This window comes from Chrysemys picta, chromosome 4 (genome assembly GCF_011386835.1).
Source record: "Chrysemys picta bellii isolate R12L10 chromosome 4, ASM1138683v2, whole genome shotgun sequence".
NCBI classification, from domain to species: Eukaryota; Metazoa; Chordata; order Testudines; family Emydidae; genus Chrysemys; species Chrysemys picta.
The window spans coordinates 33,609,886-33,633,477 of NC_088794.1; the positions used below are offsets into that span (position 1 = coordinate 33,609,886).

A 23,592-nucleotide genomic window follows, 5' to 3' on the forward strand; every position below is an offset into this window, starting at 1 on the left:
GACATGTGATGTTGACAATTTGTGTTTTAATAATAATAAAGTATAACTTTTTGAATTTCAGTATCTACTGTTATTAAATAATTATTGTCTGATCCTCCATAATTTCCCCAAACTGTGAAAATTTAAATAGATAAAAATGCTTAAAAATAAACATTGATATTATCTGCTGACATTATAAGAACATAAGAATGGCCAGCCATCCATACTGGCCATCGACTCTAGGCTCCACAGCCATCTTCTCTCTTGTGTGGTGACCTGTGTATCTCTACTTCTTCACTGGGATTTTTCCAGGATGCACAGTTCCCCAGCAAAGTCAGACAAGTAAGGCCTGCTTTATTTTTTTTCCTCTGAGATGGTAAACAGTATAATTGCTCACAGCTAAATTACCACACAGCTCTTTCTAAGGAAGCACATTCTCAATGTAAAAGCATTACAGAGAAAATACACCTCTACCTCGATATAACGCTGTCCTCGGGAGCCAAAAAAATCTTACCATGTTATAGGTGAAACCGCGTTATATCGAACTTGCTTTGATCCACCAGAGTGCGCAGCCCCCGGAGCACTGCTTTACTGCATTATATCCGAATTTGTGTTATATCAGGTCGCGTTATATAGGGGTAGAAGTGTATATGAAAAACGATAAAAGAAGTTACCCACCTGCTAATAAGCTTACCAGAGATCACCCCAACTCCAGCAAGGGCTCTGGTAGGAGTCAATCCTTCAAACCCCATCAAGAGATTTTCCTGTGGTTACAAATTCACAATGGCCTTGGCTCAGAACAAGCACCCCCATGAATCTGAGTCACTTCTTTATCCAATTGGGGTCTTTGATATGCAGAGAGTGCCACAAGGACTCCTCGTTGTTTCAGCCAGACTGTAGTGAGGTGGACAGACCTCCCTCCCCCGGGGGTGAGTGAGGGAGTGTTACACACCCCTTGGAGGGTGGAGCCTAAACCTCCCCGCCCCCCTTGCCGGAAGGAGAGGGGCAGGGCCGGAAGTATAAAAGACCAGCCCCGCAGCCCATTTGGGGGGAAACCTGCAAAGGAGAAGGATGTCCTGCTGGTTCCAGAGCAGCCTGAAGTGGATTCCCCACCTAGCTCAGTCCACGGCCCCAAATGCGGATGATGACTGGTCTGGAGTGCCCGCTACTGTTTACCCGGAGGAGCTGGACAATGCCTGGACACCAGAGGTACCTACCCCAGGGGAGGCAGGAAGTGGCCCAGGGGCAGTTACTGTAGGGCTGGCCACAAAGCCCAGACCCCCAGCATCAGCGTGATCCCCGCCGACCCCGGGGCAGCTGGTGTTGCTTCTGCCAGAGTCCTGAACTGGGACACGGTGGAGTAGGGAGGGCCTGTGTCCCCCTGCCCCTCCCAGTGGGTGGCTGACCCTCATTCCTCTGCAAGGGGCTCCCACTCTGAAGAGGAGTAGCCCCAGTCCCCTGAGACTGTTGTCTGCTGGCTGCCTGAGCCCTGCCCAAGCTGTAGCCAACCCCCTGAGATGGTTATTTGCTGGCTGCCTGAGCCCTGTAAGCCCAGGCCCCAGTCTACCTTGAAGACTGAGGCGGTTACTGGCTGCCTGAGCCCAGGCAAGTCCAGTACTCAGCTAAGCAGAGATCAGCCTGGAGGTGGGCTACCGCAGCCCTCCAGGGGTCTCCCTCCCCCGGGGTGAGTGAGGGAGTGTTACACAGACAATGGGATTCTCCTCAAGTATTTCCTAGGAAATGCACTCAACTAAAAACTTGTCCACACTGGCAATTTACAGCGCTGCAACTTTCTCGCTCAGGGGTGTGAAAAAACACCCCTCTGAACGCAGCAAGTTTCAGCGCTGTAAAGTGCCAGTGTAGACAGTGCACCAGCGCTGGTAGCTGTGCTCCCAGTGCTGGTAGTTACGCCCCTCGTGACCACAAAAGCCACATTTAAGTGCTCGTGCTTTAGCGTTGTCAGTGTAGACTAGCCCTAAATCTTGTCTGGTCTGTTGTTTCAAGAGAGTCCTTTTGAAGCTCATAATACTTCCCAAGCTTTACATTAGTCCTGTCTCCCTCTTAAAGAAATTACATACAATCCCACAGCAATATATAAACATTTGCATTTAAAATACAATGAACTCCTAAGATATTTCAACTTAAATCAGTAAGGTTTAACGTAACTCAGTAAGGTTTGTCCAGGATAGTGCAGGGAAGTGCCGTATCTGTCACAGTAAGTATAAGACAAGAGACAACATATGGATACATAATGATATATGGGCTACATTCATAAGCCAGCTCCATGCACCTACATGGGAAACAGCCATTATTATTGGTACCCTTTCTGCGGCCCAAGCAGTTAGTCAATATTAGGGGGTATTGCTGAGAGAAATTAACGATATGAGTCAGGTATTTCTGGGTGCAACTCTGCTTATTCACAAAGAATCTACACAAACTTGTTTCCCTGAACAAATAGAAACAAACCACAAAAGGCAGTCTCTCTGCTCAGAAATCCAAATCTGCCTTTTCAGTAAGTACTGTACCATAAGCCCTATACCACAGCTTCTCTCCAGGGCCACATTCACCATTACTTCTCTCTCTGTAGTGTATCTTGGCTTTCTGCCTCTCACACATACAGGCACACATAGCTGCAAGCAAACAATCAATCCCTGTCTAGCCCCTTTATTTGCAGGTACATGGTTTAACTCTGCTCAGGTTTTCTAATGCAGCCTATTACCTTGGGCAGTGGCTTCCTATTGTTCCCAGTGATCACTATATAAAGGGGCCTCACTGCTCTTTCCATCAAGCCTGAATGAAAGACTATTAGCACACTCATCAGTTTTAACTAGGTCTATGATTATTGGCAGCCATTTACTTTCCAGCATAACACTATTTTCTGTATTTTAATAGTGTCCAAAGGGCCCCAGCAGGATCAGGGCTCTATTATGCTAGGTGCTGTACAAATACACAGGAAAACATGGTCCTAGCTCCAATGTAATTTAGCTTTCTAATCTAATCCAGAATGCCATCTGAGCATATTTGTACAGGACAGTGTGAATGCCCTGATATAACAATGTGATGTTATAATTCAGAGAGAGTTAAACTCTGTCTTTGACTAGAGGGACAACAAGTGCAACAGAAACAATTCAGCCATGAGGGGAAAGTGGCAAGAATGAGACTGGTCTCAGGTGAAGAAGATGATTGGTCATTCAGGGAGTATAAAAAGGAAAGGCTGGTGGTGTTTGTTTGGAGTGGTATTAATGTAGGTAATGTATTTTCCTGTGTGGTAGGGAAATATGGTAAGACTGCTTGGAAGGAAATTTGCTCAAAGTTGTATATTTGAAGAAGAGGTAGGGTGACCAGATCACCCAAGTCAAATATCGGGACGCGGGGGGAGGGGGACGCGGGGGGCGGGGCCAAAAAAAAAAAAAAAAAAACCTTCCTCCGCAAGCGCTGGAGGGAGGCCCGGGAGACTCAGGGGAAGCGCGGGGCCGGGGTGAGTAAGAGTCCGGCCTGGTCCCGAGCAGGCAGGACTCAGTTGGGTGGTAGGGAGAGGAGGGGGCGGCCCGCGGTGCCAGGCGGTGGCTGTTCTCACCCCCAGGCAGCGGGACTCGGGAGCAGCCGCTGCTGCAGCTCCCACTGCCGTGGGGGGAGGAAGCGGCCATGGCGCTTGGTGGCTGCGGCTCTGGCGCCCCCGAACCCCCCGAGCCGGGGCCTGCTGCGGGGACCCAGTAGCGCGCACGCTGTGCCCAGCCCAGCCCCTGGCCAGTCGCGTCTGGGCTGCTGCCCAGCTGGTGCTATCGCGCGGCGGCCCCGGAGTGGGGGCAACAGGCCCCAGCCCCCCCGTCCCGCTCGGGTCCCGCAGGGGAACAAACGGGGCTGGGCTGCCGATGCCTCCACCCCGGGGCCGCCGCGTGATAGCACCAGCTGGGCAGCAGCCCAGACGCGACCGGCCAGGGACTGGGTGCAGCGTGCGCGCTGCTGGGTCCCCGCAGCAGGCCCCGGCTCGGGGGGTTCGGGGGCGCCAGAGCCGCAGCCGCCGAGCGCCATGGCCGCTTCCTCCCCCCGCGGCAGTGGGAGCTGCAGCAGCGGCTGCTCCCGAGTCCCGCTGCCCGGGGGGGAGAACAGCCGCCGCCTGGCCCCCGCGGGCTGCCCCCCTCCTCTCCCTACCACCCAAATGAGTCCTGCCTGCTGGGGACCAGGCCGGACTCTTACTCACCCCGGCCCCGCGCTTCCCCTGCGTCTCCCGGGCCTCCCTCCAGCGCTTGCAGAGGGAGGAGGAATGGTGAGCCCGGGGAAGAGGCGGGGATTCGGGGAGGGAGCCAATCGGGGGAGGAGGGGATGGGGGGGGGGCGGCGAGCACTTCCGGGCTCCAGGCTCCGGCGCATTTCCTTGTTTGTCCAGTGTCCCGACCGCACGTCGGTCGGGACGCGGGACAAACAAGGAAATATCGGGACAGTCCCGATAAAATCGGGACGTCTGGTCACCCTAAGAAGAGGACTTCAAGAGTGCTTTACTGTTTTGACCTCTGGCTGTCAGAAATCATTTGCTTTGTGTTTAGCTTCAGTGGCTTGGGTCTGCATCTTGCAATGAGTACTTTGTAGAGAGACTCCCTATTGGCTTAAATGGGATTCTATGTGGCGCTCTCTATGCATAGAGTTCATATCAATATTATGGGGGCCTGGTTTGATTTTATTAAACCATTGTCCTGGCTTGTGGATTGTGATAATAGGGTAAGATGTTCCCACCATTGGATGTCAGGTTTAGATTCTAGGGCTATCTGGTGTTACCTGTAAAGACCAGTGCTTTGTCTGATTGTCTAGGTCAGTGGTTCTCAAACTTTTGTACTGGTGACTCCTTTCACACAGAAAGCCTCTGAGTGTGATGCCCCCCCCTACATTAAAAACACTTGTTTATATATTTAACACCATTATAAATGCTGGAGGAAAAGTGGGGTGGAGGCTGACAGCTTGGGACCCCCCATGTAATAACCTGGTGCCCCCTTGAGGGGTCCTGACCCCTAGTTTGAGAACCCCTGGTCTAGGTGCACTGTTAATACACATAAGCTGTATGGGTTTGTGCTTTAAACTCTTTTCAAGCCCACTTTCAATCTATTTGACATACAAAGTGCAACCCCTTGTACCTATTCTTCAGCTGCAAGTGGTTTATTTACAGGTATTTATTCACTATTCAGGGGTCAAAATGCTTCTTCTCTACATCTCATTTATGCAGTCATTTTATTTGACACTTCCTAGGGTGTCAATAGGTGCTCTGATGCTAAAGCAGCTGTAGCAAATACCAGTAGAGCTGGATTTTGGTCTCTTCAATTTTCCCACAAAACTCTGCTCCTCTAGTCCTGTGCCCCTGCACAAGGAAACATGCTCATGTTGCTATCAGACCACTCTGTAGGGTTCTTATACTCCCCCTTCTTTTTTCTTTTGTTGTTGTTGTACTCTGAAACGACCTATATAAAATGGCTACTTTCTTATTCAACAGATCTTTGTTTAGTTTACTTCAGGGTTCAAAATTAATGTTAACTCTTCAGAGCCTACCTAGCTGAGAGCAGGAGCTGAATTCTATCCTGGCTCATGCATCATCTACAGACTGTTAATTAAATTCCAATTATCATGTCAAGTCTCCTGCTCCAAGTTTATCTGTATAACCCAATTGAAGATAGGGGAGCTGCACAGGTGTAGTAATGTCTGACAATGGGGCTTTATTCAAGATGTATGATCCAGGAAGAACCTGCTGATTGCAGTTCTGGTTTGTAGGGCTGGCAGTTAGAAAAAGCAGCTTTTACTTGTAAAGTGAGCAAACTTTCTCTGGAAATCATTGTGAATAGAGCTGGCTGAAAATGTAGTAATGAAAGTTTTTTTTCTTTCATTCCAAGCTTTTCACAAAGCTGCTTTTTCCATGACAAACCTTTAAAATGGAAATTTGTCTAAAAAAAGTCTTTAACTTTAGTAGGTTAAAAAATACTCCACTATAATGTAAGCAGAGTCAGGATGAGCTCTACCCTGACATCTGGTGGTGAATTATGGTGAGTGTGGAAAAGAACTTCAGGGGCTGATCTTGTTTGCATAGGTACACCCACCTCGCCTAGCATGAGCCCATGGCAGCCCAAAATGGTCACTTTGGCAGCTGTGGGATCCCCCGTTTCTCTGTTATTGGGGCAGGAGGAATAAAGTGGTGTTACCCTGATTATGTGAATAAGGACAATGAAACTATTTTATGACAGAGTCTCACCATCAGCTAAGTAGCACTTGCTAGACAAGGGACATGGTCCAAAACCCAGTGAATGGAGAGAGGTATGTGTACCTGATGGTATGGACCCCCCCCTTCCCTTTGAGGGCCTGGAACACCAATTGCACCATCTTCTCTCTTCACTGTTGAATAGCAGAGCTAATTTTGATTCCATTAAGAGTCTAGCTAGAGACTGCTGAGCTGAACTCACTTTGGACCAATGGTGCACCAGCACTGGGGCTCCCCTACCACAACCTGAAATCACTAAAAGAGCTAAAATTACTGAGCTGAGATCACTGAGTGCTGTGTTAACTAGTGGGGGAGCCTGAAGATATATTGTTAAGTGGCTGGCAGAGTGGAGCAGTTTGAGATGGTTGGAGCGGCCCATGGAACAGTGAGCAGAGCAGTTTGTGGGGACAGCTGGAGGAGCAGCTGGTAGAGCGGAGCTGTTCATGGTGAAGGCTGCAGTAGAACTCCACAGAGTGGTGGGGCAGTCAGCCCTGGACCATGTAAGGTGCCCCTTAACACCCTGTGTGTACCTACCCCCCCCCCCCGCCCCATTTCCACCTAGGCTGGGAGGGTAAAACTCTGCAGATAAACTTTTGAACTCTGGGATGGCACTGACCAGAGACAGAGACTTTTGGGTTGTTGGACTTTGGGGTGATTGGACTTAAGACCCTGAGGGGAAAAGGACACTGTCAAACTTACTTGGAGGTGGGTCTTTTGCTTGTGGTTTGTGTTATGAATCCTGTTTGTGGTGTTTCCCCAACATAATGCCGCATTGTTTCCCTCCTTTATTAAAAGGCTTTTGTTACACTCAGACTCTGTGCTTGCGAGAGGGGAAGTATTGCCTCCTAGAGGCGCCCGGCGGGTGGTATGTAATTAGGGTGACCAGATGTCCCGATTTTATAGGGACAGTCCTGATATTTGGGGCTTTTTCTTATATAGGCTCCTATTACCCCCCACCCCCGTCCCAATTTTTCACACTTGCTGTCTGGTCACCCTATATGTAATTGTCCCAGGTCACTGGGTGGGGGCTCAAGCCGGTGTTGCATTGCGTTATTGAAACGGAACCCAGAGATACTGAACCTGGCCCTTGTTGCTGCCAACTCAGAGGAGCAGAAGGGTTACAATAATGAAAATATTTTCCATCAAAAAACGTTACACATCAAATCGGTCACGAACCAATCTGACCAGTTTTTAGTGCAGGAATAAACCCCACAGAGCAGTTTTGCAGCTTCAGAGCAAAACTGCACTTGGTTTATTTGCAGGCTTGTCAAAGAACAAAGATGTACTAATCAACATTGCATTTTTTTTTCTATTTCACTTCCTAAATTTAAGGTGCAGTTCTGTCCTCACAAATGAATGTTTGCTTGTTTCTTTTTTATAAACATTGCAAGGTTGCAAGTTTATTCTTGCAATTAGAACTGGGCAAAGCAACACTTTTTTTTTTTTTTTGTCAACTTGGTTTTGACAAATTATTTGAAGAAATCAGATTGTTTTGTGAAGTTTGAACTTTTTTGATAAATTATTTTCACTTTGAACTTTTCAATCTAAAATAAAATGTTTTTTTATTTTTGAGGTAGATTTCCGTTTTAAACTTTGTCATGAAAAAAAGAAACTTTACAAACCCAAGTTGCTACTAGAGGGTTTTTCCTGGATCAGACAGGTGTTAACTCTGCATAATACCATGTTCTGACTCAGTCTAACCATGGCACATGTTATTATCAATTTGTAAGTAGCAAGTAATGGAGGATTTCCTATAATTGCAGGTTTCCAAGCAGCACATCTATACCTTGGGACACCATTGTACTGCTGTGCAATGGGAAATGTTTGTCCACCTGGGATATGCAGGTGACATATGGTTCCCGGATCCCACCCCCCTTCTGTTCAAAGGTAAACATTGGTTCAGCAGTGCCTCCAGGAAGGTTTGTGATCTTGGAGGTAGCAAAAGGATAGCGGTCTTCAGATAAATAAAAGGCTGCCATAAAAAAGATGGAGAAAAGTTGTTCTCTCTTGCTGCAGAGGGCAGGACGAGAGGTAATGGGTTCAACCTACAGCATAGCAGATTTGGATTAAATCTCATGAAAAACTTCCTAACTGTAAGAACAGTAGGACAATGGAACAAACTGCCTCGGGAAGTTGTGGAATCTCCTTCACTGGAGGTTTTCAAAAAGAGGCTGGATAGCCATCTGTCTTGGATGGTTTAAACACAACATATCCTGCATCTTGGCAGGGGGTTAGACTAGATGACCCTTGCAGCCCCTTCTAACACTGATTTTAACGAAGTCATACTCATGGCAATGTGTGTTTTAATTTACCATGTTGCTTTTCTGAAGCTTTACTTCAGTCAGATAGTCCAGTGTCTGAGCTGCTTATAGAAGGCACCTAGTTCCAATAGCATGTAACTTGGAAGTGCTTATAACTGCGTATCAGTTTTATTGTTTCCTGTATCCAGGATAGGTACAGCATGAGCAGTGGCAGCATGTTTCCCTGCAACACTTCCACCATTGTGTTTCAAGCTTAACTGGGGCTTCTGCGTGTTATAGCAATATTAACTGAGTCTCCATGCCTATTTTAGTCCTTAGCTTCTTTGCCAAGATTGCCAACCATGATGATGAATCACAGTTCTTGCTATGTGGATTCTTATCTGCTAGAAAATTGGCCAGAAACAGTCAAACTTCTTTTTTTTTTTTTTTTTGAACACATCCATCAGGAGGTGATAATTTTCAGTTACTGCTAATTCAAGATGGATTTGAAGCAGAAAACTAAACTTCTTATCCTGTCAACAATTCCTTCAGCCATCCAGTCTCCAGAAAATAAGAATACTATGGGTGTGATTCTTCTGTCACTTGCCAGGACTTTGTGATCACTGGAGGTGCTCTGGATTTGATAATGTGGTGATGAATTAATTACTTGGGTAATGGGGTGGAGAGTATGCTCATAAAATCTGCAGATGACACCAAGCTAGGAGGGGTTGCCATCACTTGGGAGGGCAATCTTAAAATTGTCAATGACCTTGACAATTTGGAGAATTAGTCTAAAATCAATAAAACGAAATTCAATAAAAACAAGGGCAAAATACTGCTCTTAAGAAGGAAAACTCAAATCCCCAAATACAAAATGAGGAATAACTGGGCTAGGCAGCAGTACTGCTGAAAAGGATCCTGGTGTTATAGTGCAGTGGATCTCAACCTTTCCAGATTACTGTACCTCTTTCAGGAGTCTGATTTGTTTCCCCAAGTTTTACCTTACTTAAAAACTACTTGCTTACAAAATCAGACAAAAATTAGTGTCACAGCACCCTATTACTGAAAATTGCTTACTTTCATAATTATACAGTAAAAATGAGAGATCAATTGGAATATAAATATTGTACTTACATTTCAGTGTATAGTAAATAGAGCAGTATAAACAAGTCATTTTATGAAATTTTAGTTTGTACTGACTTCACTAGTGCTTATGTAGCCTGTAGTAAAAGTAGGCAAATATCTAGATGAGTTGATGTACCTCTGGGAGGACCTCTGCGTACCCCCTGGGGTTTGCATACCCCTGGTTGAGAACCACTGCTATACAGTAGTGGATCACAAATTGAATGAATAGTGCAGTTGTGAAAAAGGCAAACATCATTCTGGACTGTATTAACAGGAGCATTGTATGTAAGACTTGAGAAGATAACTGTCCCGCTCTACTCAGCACTGGTGAGGCCTTAGCTGGAATTCTGTGTCCAATTCTGGGTGCCACACTTCCATAAAGATATGGAGAGAGTCCAGAGGAGACCTACAAAAATGTTAAAAGGTTTAGAAAATCTGACTTATGAAGAAAAGCTTAAATAATGCTCGGCATGTTTAATCTGAAGAAAAAGGGGAACTGGATAAGTCTTCAGCTATGTTCTTTTTATAAAGAGGACTGTGATTGTTCTCCATATCCACTGAAGGTAGGACAAGAAGTAATTGGCTTTATCTGCACCCAAGGAGGTTTAGGTTCGATATTGGGAAACACTTAAGGCTTGTCTACACTGGCACTTTACAGCGCTGCAACTTTCTCGCTCGGGGTGTGAAAAAACACCCCCCCCAGCACTCAAACTTGCAGCGCTCTAAAGTGCCAGTGTAGACAGTGCACCAGCGCTGGGAGCTGCGCTCACGGAGGTGTGGTGTGTGTGGGTTGTGGGGTTTTATTTATTTATTTATTTTAAGCACTGGGAGAGCTCTCTCCCAGCGTTATGCTGCAACTACACATGGCACGTTAAAGCGCTGCCATGGCACAGCCTGGTTTGTCTTTCAAAAAAATGGAGACAAACTATTGTGTGCCACAGGCAGAGCATAGGAGACACTGAGGTGGACCAATGTCTGAGACCCCTGCAATGGCATGGAAGTAAATGAGAGATACCCAGATGATACAATATCTAGGAAAAAACAGACAAGATTCTGCAGGGTTAGTGTCAGCAAAAAGAGATTTAAATACTTCTCAATGTGGTGGAGCTTTCATTCGTTGTGTGTTTTAAAGGGTATTGAAAAGAAAACAATTGATAAAATTCTATAATATTTTTTCCAATAAGAAATCCTCTTATTTGCAGACACTGTGTGTCAGATATTACAAGAGCTGCATTGCGAGATGATATTGGAAACTAGGTTTTTCAGATGGATAGTTGTAATTAGGGTGACCAGACAGCAAGTGTGAAAAATCGGGATGGGGGTGAGGGGGTAATAGGAGCCTATATAAGAAAAAGATCCAAAAATCGGGACTGTCCCTATAAAATCGGGACATCTGGTCACCCTAGTTGTAATCGTCAGAAAGCCAACCAACAGAGTGGTTAGTTCTGTGCAACCAGAATCCATGCAGTACTAGGATATAGTTCTGCACTCTGAAATAGAGGTTCTTATTCAGTTGTGTGTTTCAAATTGACACTTTTTTTTTATTATGGTTTCCAGGGCCTTCATAACCTCTTTCACTGATCATCCCTTTCCCACAATGTTACGTTGGAATTTGTTCTTGTCATCATTGACTTATCTGTATTTGTTAACACTGACCGGATTTTACTCCAATATAACTCTAGAGGACTCTTCAAACACACCTTTCAGAGTAAATAAACACAAACACGGCAATTCATATATTGCATGCTTCACTTGAGCAGGAGATTAGTTGTTGAAAAATGTTGTTTAGATATGTTGCTATCGCTGAGCTGCAATGTACTTTTGACATTACAGTTCCTATCTTTAGAATCTTGCCTCCATTGTTTACATTGGTTTGTGGCTCTCCATTATCCTGCACTGCTATCCAATAGCTGAAACACACCTGGAGAAGCTGCAGCACCCTTGACCTTTAATGCTTGTTTCTGAGATGGTAGCAGTTTGTTTTCCTGTTTAATCTTTCCCAGCCTGGACTCCAACTTTGATAGTAAAATTTTCCATTCCAGTGAAAAGCTGAAATGATCAGCTGGGCTTTAGCATATGTCAGAGTACTGAGGAACACACAGCACTTAGGATGCTGGTTCAGGATCCCTGCTGCAGAGCATGCACATGGAAGGGGGTACAGCATCAGTCTCATAAATGCCTAACAAACCATTGCAGAGGGTCTGTTTTGTGACTTGTAGAAGGCTTTATACTAAATTTGGTCCTGCTCTTTGCTAACTATGTGGACACACTATATTTACATAAGCAGTTATATAGCCCAACTTGCATTTATTTTTATGTTAGAAAATGATAGATGACACAGTTTTTATTTACTAGATTAATGTTTTACTTGTGGCTCTATTTGGATGGAAATTAAAATTCAGTTTAAAAACACAAAAACAGCATTTAATTTTTGATAAAATAAAACTATCTTGAATGTGCTTGATACTTTCTTCCTTAGGTTTATCAAAACATATTTTGCAGTTAAAACTGATTTGTTAAACATAGGAAATATTATCTATAGTTGTTGAATTGAACTGATTATTTCTGGTCACTGTGTCCTTATTTTTAGAACTAGTAGATCTCATCATCACACCTAACTTTTATTCATTGATTGGAAGAAGAGAACAAGTTTTCCTGCTTCTTCAGCTCCCAATTCATTTCTTAACTTTGAATGAACTAGTCATTGATCTGAACTAAGGGAATAAAGTGAAATGAAGAAAATATTCTCTGGAGAGAGGCTCCTACTGTCAAAATCTGGTTTAGTGCTTCAACAAACTCTGGTTCCTGGTGCTTAACCAGTGCTTTTTCCCCAGTTCAGTGAGTTAACTTTCTTTAAAACCTCCAACAGCAAACATGTACTACTTAATACTATTTTTATAATTATTTAAGTTATTTTAATAGGTCATAAGTTTAGGTCTTAACAAGTTGTCAATTTTAAAATTAAATTTTAAGTTATTTAAAAAAACCTTTATTAATTGTTTCTCCTGAGAAACAGGGCAAGATGGAATCTTACAAGCAGCTGGTTAGGTGGTATTGCACAGAAGCCTGATTGATAAGCTGTTTTAAGTGTTATTCAAACCATTTGTTTTAATACTTTGTATGTAATTTCCATAGGTTATTGGTGAACTGAACGGAAACAATATAGAGGATGTCATTGCTCAGGGTAAGTAAAATCTCATGGCGTTGGCATGGGGGTGACATTTATGATGATTGCCTCTCTAGTTCATTTACTAATTTAAAGACCCTTAAGGGCAGAGAATTACCAGATTTTGTTTTTTCCTCATTTTGTTTTTTCTTCATTAAATCAGACTTGCTTTAGAGGGCTCTCAATTAAGATACAAATTGGGATAAATCAGATAATGGGTAGGGGTCCATCCTAATGCCTGCAGGTCAGTGCCAGTACCTGCTAGGTTTCACTTGTGGACCAGATTAAACTGGAAAGTGCTCTTAAATATGAGTTTACAGTTAGTCTGCTCGTAACAAGAGTTTTCTGGACATGTTGCTAGGTGGGAGAATGAGCCAGACTTTAGCATTCTAAATTGTAGTTCTTGGTTTACCCAATTGTGTTCTTGAACTTTCTTTTGCAGAGAAGTCACTTCATGAACTAAACACTTCATTCACAAGCCTTCTGTTCTTTATTTCAGGGAGACCTAGAAATGATCAATCTTATTGAGAGAGAGAGAACACTGAAGTGAAAAATCACATTTTATTTTCAGTGCAAAATGAATAAATATGAATTTAGAAAGGCACAACAATTTGAATGTTCCACTTGTGGAATATTTTGCTCTGACCAAATACTTTGTTTTTAGATAGCATGTGGAATACTTCAAGTAGCCCAAAGCTCTAATGATTTAATCCCCATTCCTTCAAACACTTAAGCATGTGAGTAAAGTTACAAAAATATCTGCTTAAGTGCTCACAGGATCAGGCCTTAATGATGATCAGTAAGTACAGCAGTTATTAGCTACTTCTGTGAATGTTGTATAAAGATCTGAGAGAGCCATTATGCATGCACTTACCCAACAGACTTAAAATAATTTAGTTGACTGCTGATGGAATAATTTTATTTTAGAAATACAGTAGAATCTCAGTTATGAACTGACCAGTCAACCACACATCTCATTTGGAACCAGAAGTACATAATCAGGCAGTGGCAGAGACCCAATAAAAAACAAAGAAACAAAAAAATACAGTACAGTGTTAAACATAAACTATTCTAAAAAAAGGGAAAGCAGAATCTTTCTTCTGCATAGTAAAGTTTCAAAGATGTATTAAGTCAGTGTTCAGTTGTAAACTTTTGAAAGAAGAACCATAATGTTTTGTTCAGTGTTATGAACATTCATAGTTACAAACAGCCTCCATTCCTGAGATGTTTGTAACTGAGGTTCTACTGTATGTGCCTTCCTAGAATATCTGACATGATTATAAAACATGTTTATTTTGCTAGTTATAGTAATCTGAAATCCTAAGGAATTATTTAGAAATTGATTCTTAGAAATGGAGTACAAGCAAAAAGACTGGGTAAGCAAACTTTGAAAGCAGAGGGAATCTCAGTATTCACAAGAGAAAAGGCAGAGAGCTAACTTTCCAGAAATTGGAGACATTAAGCAGAAGTGAGTTCACCAATCTCAAAGGTCTCCATCTGTAATGTAATTCCTACTGTGTTGGAGGGGCCTGGTTATTACACAGTACTCCTTGGAACAGCTAAAATGTTGTTTGGTCTTCTATACATGGGAATCTAATCATATTCCCAAACAGTGCTGCATTCCTGCAAAGTCCAAGGTTGTAGCACATTGTAGACAATATAGACTAGACAGGACCTAGCAGAGGTCATATTGGAAATGCTCTTCTCGAAGGATACCTTTCTTTCTTTGGTAAAGTTTGCTTGCTGTTGATGTCTTACTTTTTAATATGGATTTAGAGAGCTTTGGGGGATTTTGTAGGCAAAAAAAATTCTGCCCAAAACTATTGTCAACACCAGATTGATTTTTATTTTATTTTTTTGGTAGGCTAGCTGCCCAGCATTTCAGTCTTAAACTCTGGAATCTTGTTGTAGAATGTGCTGTATTTTAAACAAACACCCGGCAACTTGTTGTTCCTTGCAAGTGGCTAGTGTGGGTTAATTTGTCAGAGGCTAGCCTGTAATCACATCCCTTATGTATTTTTATATTTTTTTCTCAGACGTGTCCATATACCATATTGACTAGGTGCCATCTTACTACATAACTTTGGTTTTGCACGTTGCAGTATTTGCAGGGCCAGGTCTACTCTGAGTGCTTAATTACTATTCTCCACCCTTTTGTTCCTCACAGGTAACGGCAAACTTGCCAGCATGCCAGTTGGTGGAGCTGTAGCAGTCTCAGCTGGACCAGGTTCTGCTGCTCCTGCTGCTGGTGAGTATACGTTAAAATCTTAGTTCCTTAATTCCCATCATGTACATTTAGGAAGCTTTTCCTTCTTTTATTGTAGTTTGGCTTCTTGTCCTGAGATTGAAATATTAACTGACATAGTTTAGCGCTGAAGACCATCTCTGCACTGTACCTGGGAATGAACTGTTAAAGTGGTGTGCATAGAAGGCGGTTAGGTAAAACCAGCCAACCAGTAAGAGTTATACACAGTTGCTTGCTCCTCACCTTCATTAATTTGTTCTGGTTTAAGTCTATAGAGCCAAAATGGACCCTCAGGTATGTGTATGCAACTCCTGTGGATGTAATTGAGAGTTGTGCATGTCTCTGAAGGCAAAATTTGGCACTTAATCTTTAAACGTATAGGTTAAAAAGAAACTGAATCCGTTAGCACCGCACAGAGTAGATATGGAGACTAAAACTTAAAGGGGTGACTTGTGTCCATTTAATTGGAAGATATGCTTCCATGAAGAGAATGTGTTTTGGGATCTTCTCACACCTGCAATGTCCAAAATGTACTGTAAATATTCCCAGATGAGAGTAAACACTGTTTAAATCTTTTCTCTCTGCAGCTGAGGAGAAGGAGGAATCTGACAACGACATGGAATGTGGCCTATTTGACTAAACTTTTGCTACAGAAGCTAATAAAATATTTTGTTTAAAATGGATGTTGGGGTGTTTTGTTATAATAACCCTAATGCCCCTGGAGTTTTCATCTCTTGTCTAACAGTGATCTGGATTTGGGCTTTGTTTGAAGGGGGGAAAAAAAAATCTTAAGTAGCCTCGTTGCTTCTGCATGTTGGTGAAGCCAATTAAACTTATGCTCCTATATCACTTAGATGCCTTTGAAACCCCACCCTGAGGTACCTAAACATGCACTTGATGCTAAATCATGTTGTGAAGCCCAATGGGCAGAAAATCAGAATTAGCTTGTAAATTCTTCTGCATCACTTCAAAGCTAATTCTCCTAAATGATTATATTCTGTAAATGACCAAAATGGCACTGATTTCTTTGCCGATTTGGATCTTATTCCAAGACTTGTGCATTCCTTTCCACCTGCATATTGCCTACAATGCTGTCAGTAACACATTCTGTAGGGATTTCACTTCCATCTCCAACAGATCTCTAAAAGCAATGCATACCTCAACTTCATCAAATGTGCAAACACAAAATCTTAAATCACTTCATAGTTTTGATATCAATTACATTAGCAGTTCTCAAAGTGTGGGTTTTGACCCCATTTTAATGGGATTATCAGTGCTGGGGTTAGACTTGCTGGGGCTCAGGGCTTAGGCTTTGGTCCCCTCTCCAGGGGACGTGTAGTAATTTTTGTTAGAAGTGGATCGCAGAGCAATGAAGTTTAAGAACCTCTGACCACAGATTGACTGACTTGCATTCCATGTGTTTGGGAAGTTATTGTGGCTAACATTGCTGAAGTGAGGTATAGTCTTATGTTGTCTTGTCTACATACGGGTATAGCTGAGATGTACAACTTTGTATATTTAAAATGGTACAACTTGTCCACTAGAGGATGCAATTCTAGATTGGTATAAAGATTCTTATACCAGTAGAGCTTATTCCTGTATGGGAAGGGGAGTAAGTTCAGTGTAAGATGCCTTTACAGCTGTATAACTGCATCCACATTAGGGATTATATATGTATAATTTTCAGGAAAATATACCTCTAACCAACATAGTTATACTGATAGAAAAATCTGTGTGTAGACCAGGCTCAAATATGAAAGGCAGCATTGTGTGGGGGATAGGATTGTCAAGTTATGGTACCATTTTCAAAAGGTCTTTAGTAACTTGGGCCAGGGCCGGTGCAAGGAAGCTTCACGTCCTAGGTGAAACTTCCACCTTGCATGGCCCCCCACAGCAGCTCCCCACCCCAGCTCACCTCTGCTCCGCCTCCTCCCCAAGCATGCTGTCCCCGCTCTAATTCTCCTCCCAGGCTTGCGGTGCCAAACAGCCGATTGGCACTGCAAACCTGGGAGGCGGGAGAAGTGGAGTGGCGACCGCGCGCTTGGGGGAGGAACGCTGGTGTTTTGTTTGTTTTTGTTTTTAAATTGGGGGCACTGCTTTTTGGCACCCCCAAATCTTGGCACCCTAGGCAACCACCTAGTTCACCTTAATGGTAGCACTGGCCCTGACTTGGGCACTGAAGTTCCACTGACAGTCACTAGTAATTTAGGTGCCTAACTTGCTTAGGCACTCTTGAAAATCTTACCATTAGAGACCTAGGTTTCATGCATGCACCGTCCTTGCATAGGCTCTGTGCTAACTTATTTTAAACAGGGGGAATTCAACAGCTCTTCCTTGATTGCCTTCTAGGTTAAAGTTCGTGAGCTTGGCTAATATTAAGGATAGTTTAAATTGCATGGAAATTTAAACAGGTGGGTTTTGAAATAACTTCCTCTTTCCCAGCTCAGACCTTTTCTCTAGGTTCCCTGTCTGACTCATTTAAAGTAGGTTGGTTCTGCTTTGCATCTCTTTTCTGAGGCTAAAGTGTTATAAAATACTCCATAAACTGCTCAATTATCAGTTATTCATAGATAATCAGCATAAGATGACCAATATTGTGGTCAATGGACAGGCCCCCAGAGTGTTGGGTTTTTTATAAAAGGATACAAAGAAAAGAGTGGAAATTTGCCAAAAAGAGGTATTTTTTTAACTTTATTCTCTCCATTTTTCATCAGCCCTCTATGAGAAGATAAAGCAGTGCTCACAGATAACTGACTTTGGTTTTTGCCATTTCAATGAGATTTGTACAAAATAAAGGTTTTAAGTTCCTGTTGAACTGAAATCTGGGATGCAACCTTAACTGTGCAACAGTTCCACTGTAATAAATAACCAGTTTTTCCAGGGCCTGCAATGGTGTCAAGGCAAGATGTGTCCATAACAAGTGAACCCGGCATCAGTTTCTGGGTCGATTTTAAGACACGTAGCACCACTGTACATCTTATAGTGGTTGCACAAGAGAGGATGGAAGCACAGTTGACAGTTGCAAATGTCTATGAAAGAAACAGGCACAGCCTCTTGCTCGTATGTAATTAAAAAAAGCTGATTGTGGCTGTAGCCTCTACCTAACTTTCTAATAGCAGCTGGAAGGCCAGCCAGTCTCCTAGGTTGCTCACTTGCCCCACAAATGCTGGGCTAGCAGCTAGCCCCTCCCTCAGTCAAAGGAGGTGATATTATCTCTTCCACTTGTTCCCCTACAACCAGTATCCTCTCCATGTTCTGTGAACCAACGGTAAGCCAGCTCGTTCTCATCCAAACAGCAGCTGAGGCACTTGACCCTTCTGCCTGGTCAGAAAATAAAAGAGCTGGGCCCCCTCAGCATAGCGAAGGCACAGCAATCTCCACCTCCTCACCAACCCTTGTAACTGCCCCATAGCTCTCTAAAGAGGACAGGTGACAAGGTGGAACCCTGTAGCACTCCCTGGGAGGGCCCCACCAGCAACCTTTGAGAGCCCTTACTTATGCAAGAATGGTCCCACCCCAAAGCAACCCCATTCACTCCTGGTACAGCCCGCAACTGCGTCCACATAACACCTCATGATTAACAGTATCAAAGGCAGCTGGCAGTTCTAAGAATATCAGGGTGGAGATGCAATCTTGGCCCATTGCCAGGAGATTATCTACTGATGTAACAAGCTGCTCTGTCCCATGCCCCCAAATTAACAAGTGTCCAAAGGTACTGCGGCCACCTGATTGTCATTATTTGTTCAATAATTGTAACCGGAAAAGGTAGCTGAGATACAGGCTGATAACTGGCCTAGCCAAGTCTCAATGGCTCCTAGTCTAGCCCTTTGTATAAGCTGCGCTCTGCACAAGAGGCCTAACTACTCCAAATGTCCTTCTCCCATTCTTCACCCGTCCTCCCACGCTGTTCTTTAGGCCTGGAGCTATCAACCCAACCTGAGGTGTTGGCCACCTACCATCTACTCCAAAACCCTCCTGAAAATGCACCATTTCTGCTAAACCTTATGCAACTAATCTGCCCTGAAAAGCATAGTCTCAGGTTTGTGTGTTTAAAAACCAACTGACTGCATCACACTACTTTGTGATAAATATATAATCAGATCACTTGGTGCTCTGTTTGTCTGCAGCATGAGGCTAGTCTATGGTAAACCCAGCACTTGTTAAATACTGCATTGGTGGAGTTCCCAGAATACCCTTGAGGTGGCAATACACTTTACATAACATTCCATGAAGCTTATAGAGGGAGGGGGACTTATGTATGTTTTAAGCAATTAGGTATGTAGGAAGTTTGCATGCTTGTTTCACAATTCAATAGCAGACCATCTAGTCTGTCTTGTTTACTCCAAGCAAGGAAGCAAAGTGTTTTCATCTATTCTCCCCAACTCCCAGTCTTTCCAGTTGACACTGAACTGGTTTATAATCAGAGTGCTATGTCTAGAAATCTCCATCAGCTTCCTCTAGTGCACTGGGTCAAATTAATCATAGTTCTAACTCCATTGACTTCAGCAGGTGTCTACCACTGAGCAATCTGGCCCATTGCTTTGTCTCTATAGATGTTATTCTGTATTTTCAGTTGTAGCTTCCTTCTTTGCAGTGCTAATGCTTCTTGCATGAATCATCGTAAAAGATGCTTTAAAAGATAAGGACAAGGGCTTGTTCCTACTGAAACCACAGGTAAGGCCCAGAAAGTTGTGGTATATTGTATACACTATAATCCTCTAAAGATATCACTTTCTCTTTATGTATCCCAATGTCAGGCACAGGGCTCACTTTGGCGCATCCTATGGCACAAGCTCTGTTCCAAAGGTAGTGACGTCAGCAATATTGGGAAAGGAAGGAGAACCAAATCTTTATCCTGGATGTTATAGTGGTAACTGATTACCATAAAATACCTAGCAAGGGAGAGTGCTCTGCTAATAAGGTTGGTGGTGAGAGATGGAAACTTTCATCTCTGGGATATTAGTTCTACTCCAGCTCAGCACTGATGGAAAATCATTTCTTGCGAACACCTCAGAGCAGGAAGCGTGACGTCTTCTCTATTTGGAAACTGCCAGATATATCCCAGATGCTACTGGAAATAGTAATTAAGTGATGGCTCCGTGGTGGCATCTGTCAAGTCAATTAGTATTCTCCATTGAGTCACTGAGGGTAGGTCTACACTGCACCTGGGAGCAAGCCTCCCAGCTCAGGTGAACAGACTCAAGCTAGCATGCTAAAAATAGCAATGTGGAGCCTGGGGCTGGGGTGGAGACTGGTTAGCTACAGAAGCTCAGAGACAGGGTGTGGGGTGAGCTTAAGAGTCCGAGCTGCTGCCTGAGCCACAACATCCACATTTCTACTTTTAGCACCGTAGCTTGAGCCCATCTTGCGTGAGTTTGACTCCCCAGGCTATTGCTCCAGCCTACACTTATCTGCATTAAATTTGGGTTTGTTTTTTAAAGGAAAAAGTAGTTGTAAGAACAAATATTGCCGTACTATGAAAGCAAAGACTCTGTCCTGGCATAGACTAGTAAAGCAGAGCTGTGTTATGAAGGTCTAATACACAGTCACAATGCACAAAGGCAATCCTAAAATAGGGAGAAAGTCAACTGGAGTCTTTCCCTCAGCTTTAATGAGAGTTGGATCAGGCCCTGGATTGTCTAAAGGAACATTGTGTAGTCAAGCTGTAACATATGAATGTCATAAAAAAGAGAGGCCGACGTTGTTTGTGTATGTGCTGTACCATAATAATAGCATCATGTTAATTGTATGTAACCCACGTGACTAACAAGAATGTAATGAAAAGGTTGCAGAAAAAGCTTTCTCACTGCATACCGAGCATTCAATGGGCATGAATGAATATGCAGTTTTTGATGAGCATTCAACATGTCAGAAAGGCAATGGTGTAAAGTCTGCTGACACAACACGTTTGAGGGTCACACAGATTTCCCTGTCGCTGGTTGCTTACTGAAAAATCACTGGCTTTGGGGATTATCACCTGGGAGAAAAACATCATCATCATTTTGTTTGCCAACATTTTTTTACCAGCTAAAGAATCCAGGAAGTGTTCAGCCAGAAAATAGCGTTTACACTGTTTATTGCAACAATCATAACAATATTGTGCTATTTTGCCAGGCAATAATAAGTCCTCAGTCGTATAACCTTGAAGGCCAAAGACTGAGTGATGTAAACATCTGAGGAGATGTTTCTCAGATACAGACTGAACCCTGCAGTTTACAAGGTGCAGAAAAACAGGCAGAAGCAACATTAGCCTGAGAGGAAATTTGGTCTTTTGGTTGAAGCACTGAGCTAGAATTCAAGGGATCTGGATTTAAGTCCCAACTCCTATGTGATGTTGAGGCAGTGACCCTCTGTGCCTCGGTTCTCCTTTGTAAAATGTGGCTAGGAATGTTTCCTTTGGCTTTGCCTACAGCAGAAAGTTTGTTTGTTTTTTCTTCAGTATAACCTAAAGTATGAATTTAAACCAATACACTTACACCTGTCAGGGATGGTCTAAATAATACTTAGTCCTGCCATGAGTGCAGGGGACTGGACTAGATGACCTCTCAAGGTCCCTTCCAATCCTATGATTCTTTGATTCTGTGATATGGGGTCACAAATCGAGCTAGCCCTTTAAGAGGGTTGGGGGCCACTGCACTTGTCCCAGCTTAGCTCTCCTCCCCAGATGAAGGAGCTAAGTGCTGAACTCATGTGACAAAGAGCCTGTGACTAAACCGGGCTTGTTGGGGCCGGAGAGCGAACAGCCTGTGGAGCATGAGCAGGGAGGAATTGCAAACAGCAGTAGAACTGGGAGATCCGAGGAAGTCGGAATTAGTGCTTTATAAAGAGTGGGAGGAGAGTGAATCCAGGAAGAGGCCCTGGGAAATTGGAAACCTACAATGAGGCTATCTGAGGGAGGCTAGATAGCCCTGTTATGGAGGGTTCCCAGGATCGGGAACCTGTAGTAGAGAGTGGATGTGGGTGCCCCCATACTGCTGTTGTGTGTGAGGAGGATGGAAAGACTGTATTGTCATCTAGTGAGGTGATGTGGTGAGCCCTGTGACCAAGGGAGGATGACAGGTCTGACTAGTGCCCAGCACCTAAAGTGTTGGTTGCCAGTGGTTGGCTGGAGTGAGGGAAACTGAGGCAGCACATAGGCCTGAAGCCAAGCTGTGTAGCTTCCTGCTGCAATTTGTATAATCCCTATGTAGCTGTTCTTGTTATGGTATACGTCTCTTTTGGGTTAGTTTATGTGGCTTAGGAAGGGGGTTAAGCTAAAGCAAAAAAAGCCACTCTGACTCTGGAATAAGAGTGTCCACATGGACAGTTATGCTGGCATAAATGGAGAAATTCTCCTGTGTAGACAAGGCTTTCATCTGCCTTGTCTGTGAGCTCATCAAGGCACAGGCTAACTTTTAGGCCCTGTCTACATGGGAACACATCACCAGTTATACGCATATCAGTGTTCAATTTTTTTCTTGATCCTGAGACCATTGAAGCCAATGGCAATTAGGATACTGGATTCCCCCACTGCAAGAGTTCCCAACCTGACTTTATTGATGCTTAATTTGCTGCTGTTCTGATTTTTTTTTTTTTACTCTCCTTTACTGCCTCTCTAAATAAGCATTTACACAAGGGATCTAAAAAAGCACAGTTTAGGGCTGGGCATCTTTTCTATTTCCTGTAGTGTTAATTTTGGTCTCCCGTCAGTACTTCTCATCGTCACATTGTTGTGCCATTTCAGCTGCGGGCCATAAATATGGCTCTCACGTTCCAGGATCTTTCTGGGCCTGTGTGCTGAGGTAGTGCTGAGATAGTACTTTGTCATGCTGTCTGTGGGACAATCCGATAAAGGCAGCTGATCCAATGCCCACGGGAGTCAATGGCAGTCTTTCTACTGACTTTGTCTGGCTTTGGGTCAGGCCCAAAACATGTTGTCCCAGAGATGACCCACTACTGTATTACCCATCATTCCCTGCCCTCCCACAAAAAAGGAAGAACGTGGACACACTGATCCCCTTGCGTCCTGTACTTTGCAGTCTCTTCCACTGAAGGAGATAATCCTCTCTCGGCCAAGTTTGTTAGCACTGCCTTCCAAGAACTTCCCTGCGCTATCCCTCTGGATCAGCGACCTCCAAGAAGCGGAGTCCCTGGGGAAGGCAAGCTACAGCACTAGAGCACTCAATTGGAGCCTGTGTCTGGATTACTTTACAGCAAATGTGCTATTATAAAGAGCACCACCACCCCTCAGAGGCACAACCGCTGCCTTGTCCATCCAGCTAATTATAGGAAATCGGGAAGAATTGCTGTGTAATTACTCACGGGACATGGTCTCCCTACTGGCAGCACAATGCTGATCCTGCATTCGTTAGTCCACCAACTCCCTCTGTTGGTTTCAAAGTGTGTGGGGGGTGACCAGAATAAGGGTCATAGGACTGGGTCTCATGTGTGTGCTTCTGTCAGTTCCATATATTCTGGCGTTTCCAGCACAGTTTCTGGTTTTTCTGACCAGCGATAGAAGTGGCAGGGAAATGGAAAATCTTTTCTGCAAACATTGTGAATTTTCCTTGCTCCCCTATTTTTCCTCAAAATCTTCCCACTAGTGCTTTGCTTTGGGCCCTGAT

At 43.7% G+C, this 23,592-nt stretch overlaps 1 protein-coding gene and 1 non-coding gene across 6 annotated transcripts; both read left to right on the forward strand.

Moving 5' to 3' along the window:
• Positions 1–1,009: 1,009 nt before the first annotated feature.
• On the forward strand, positions 1,010–15,647 carry LOC122174849 (large ribosomal subunit protein P2-like). 5 transcript variants are annotated; one of them, XR_010600469.1, is made up of 6 exons: positions 5,443–6,713; positions 7,977–8,100; positions 12,169–12,416; positions 12,714–12,762; positions 14,912–14,992; positions 15,577–15,647. XR_010600469.1 is itself a non-coding variant. In XM_065592003.1 (5 exons), exons 1-5 carry the CDS (start codon positions 1,115–1,117, stop codon positions 15,627–15,629), a joined length of 381 nt encoding a protein of 126 aa, XP_065448075.1. In that variant the 5' UTR covers positions 1,010–1,114; the 3' UTR covers positions 15,630–15,647. The 5 variants fall into 5 exon arrangements, 4 of the variants coding, with proteins under 4 accessions (XP_065448075.1, XP_065448076.1, XP_065448078.1 ...); XM_065592003.1 differs by lacking the exons at positions 5,443–6,713; positions 12,169–12,416 and adding an exon at positions 1,010–1,188; XM_065592005.1 differs by lacking the exon at positions 12,169–12,416 and having other exon boundaries at positions 5,447–6,713.
• On the forward strand, positions 12,967–13,099 carry LOC112060250 (small nucleolar RNA SNORA52). Its single transcript, XR_002889560.1, has one exon. It is a non-coding gene; the product is annotated as a small nucleolar RNA SNORA52 (small nucleolar RNA).
• Positions 15,648–23,592: the final 7,945 nt, after the last annotated feature.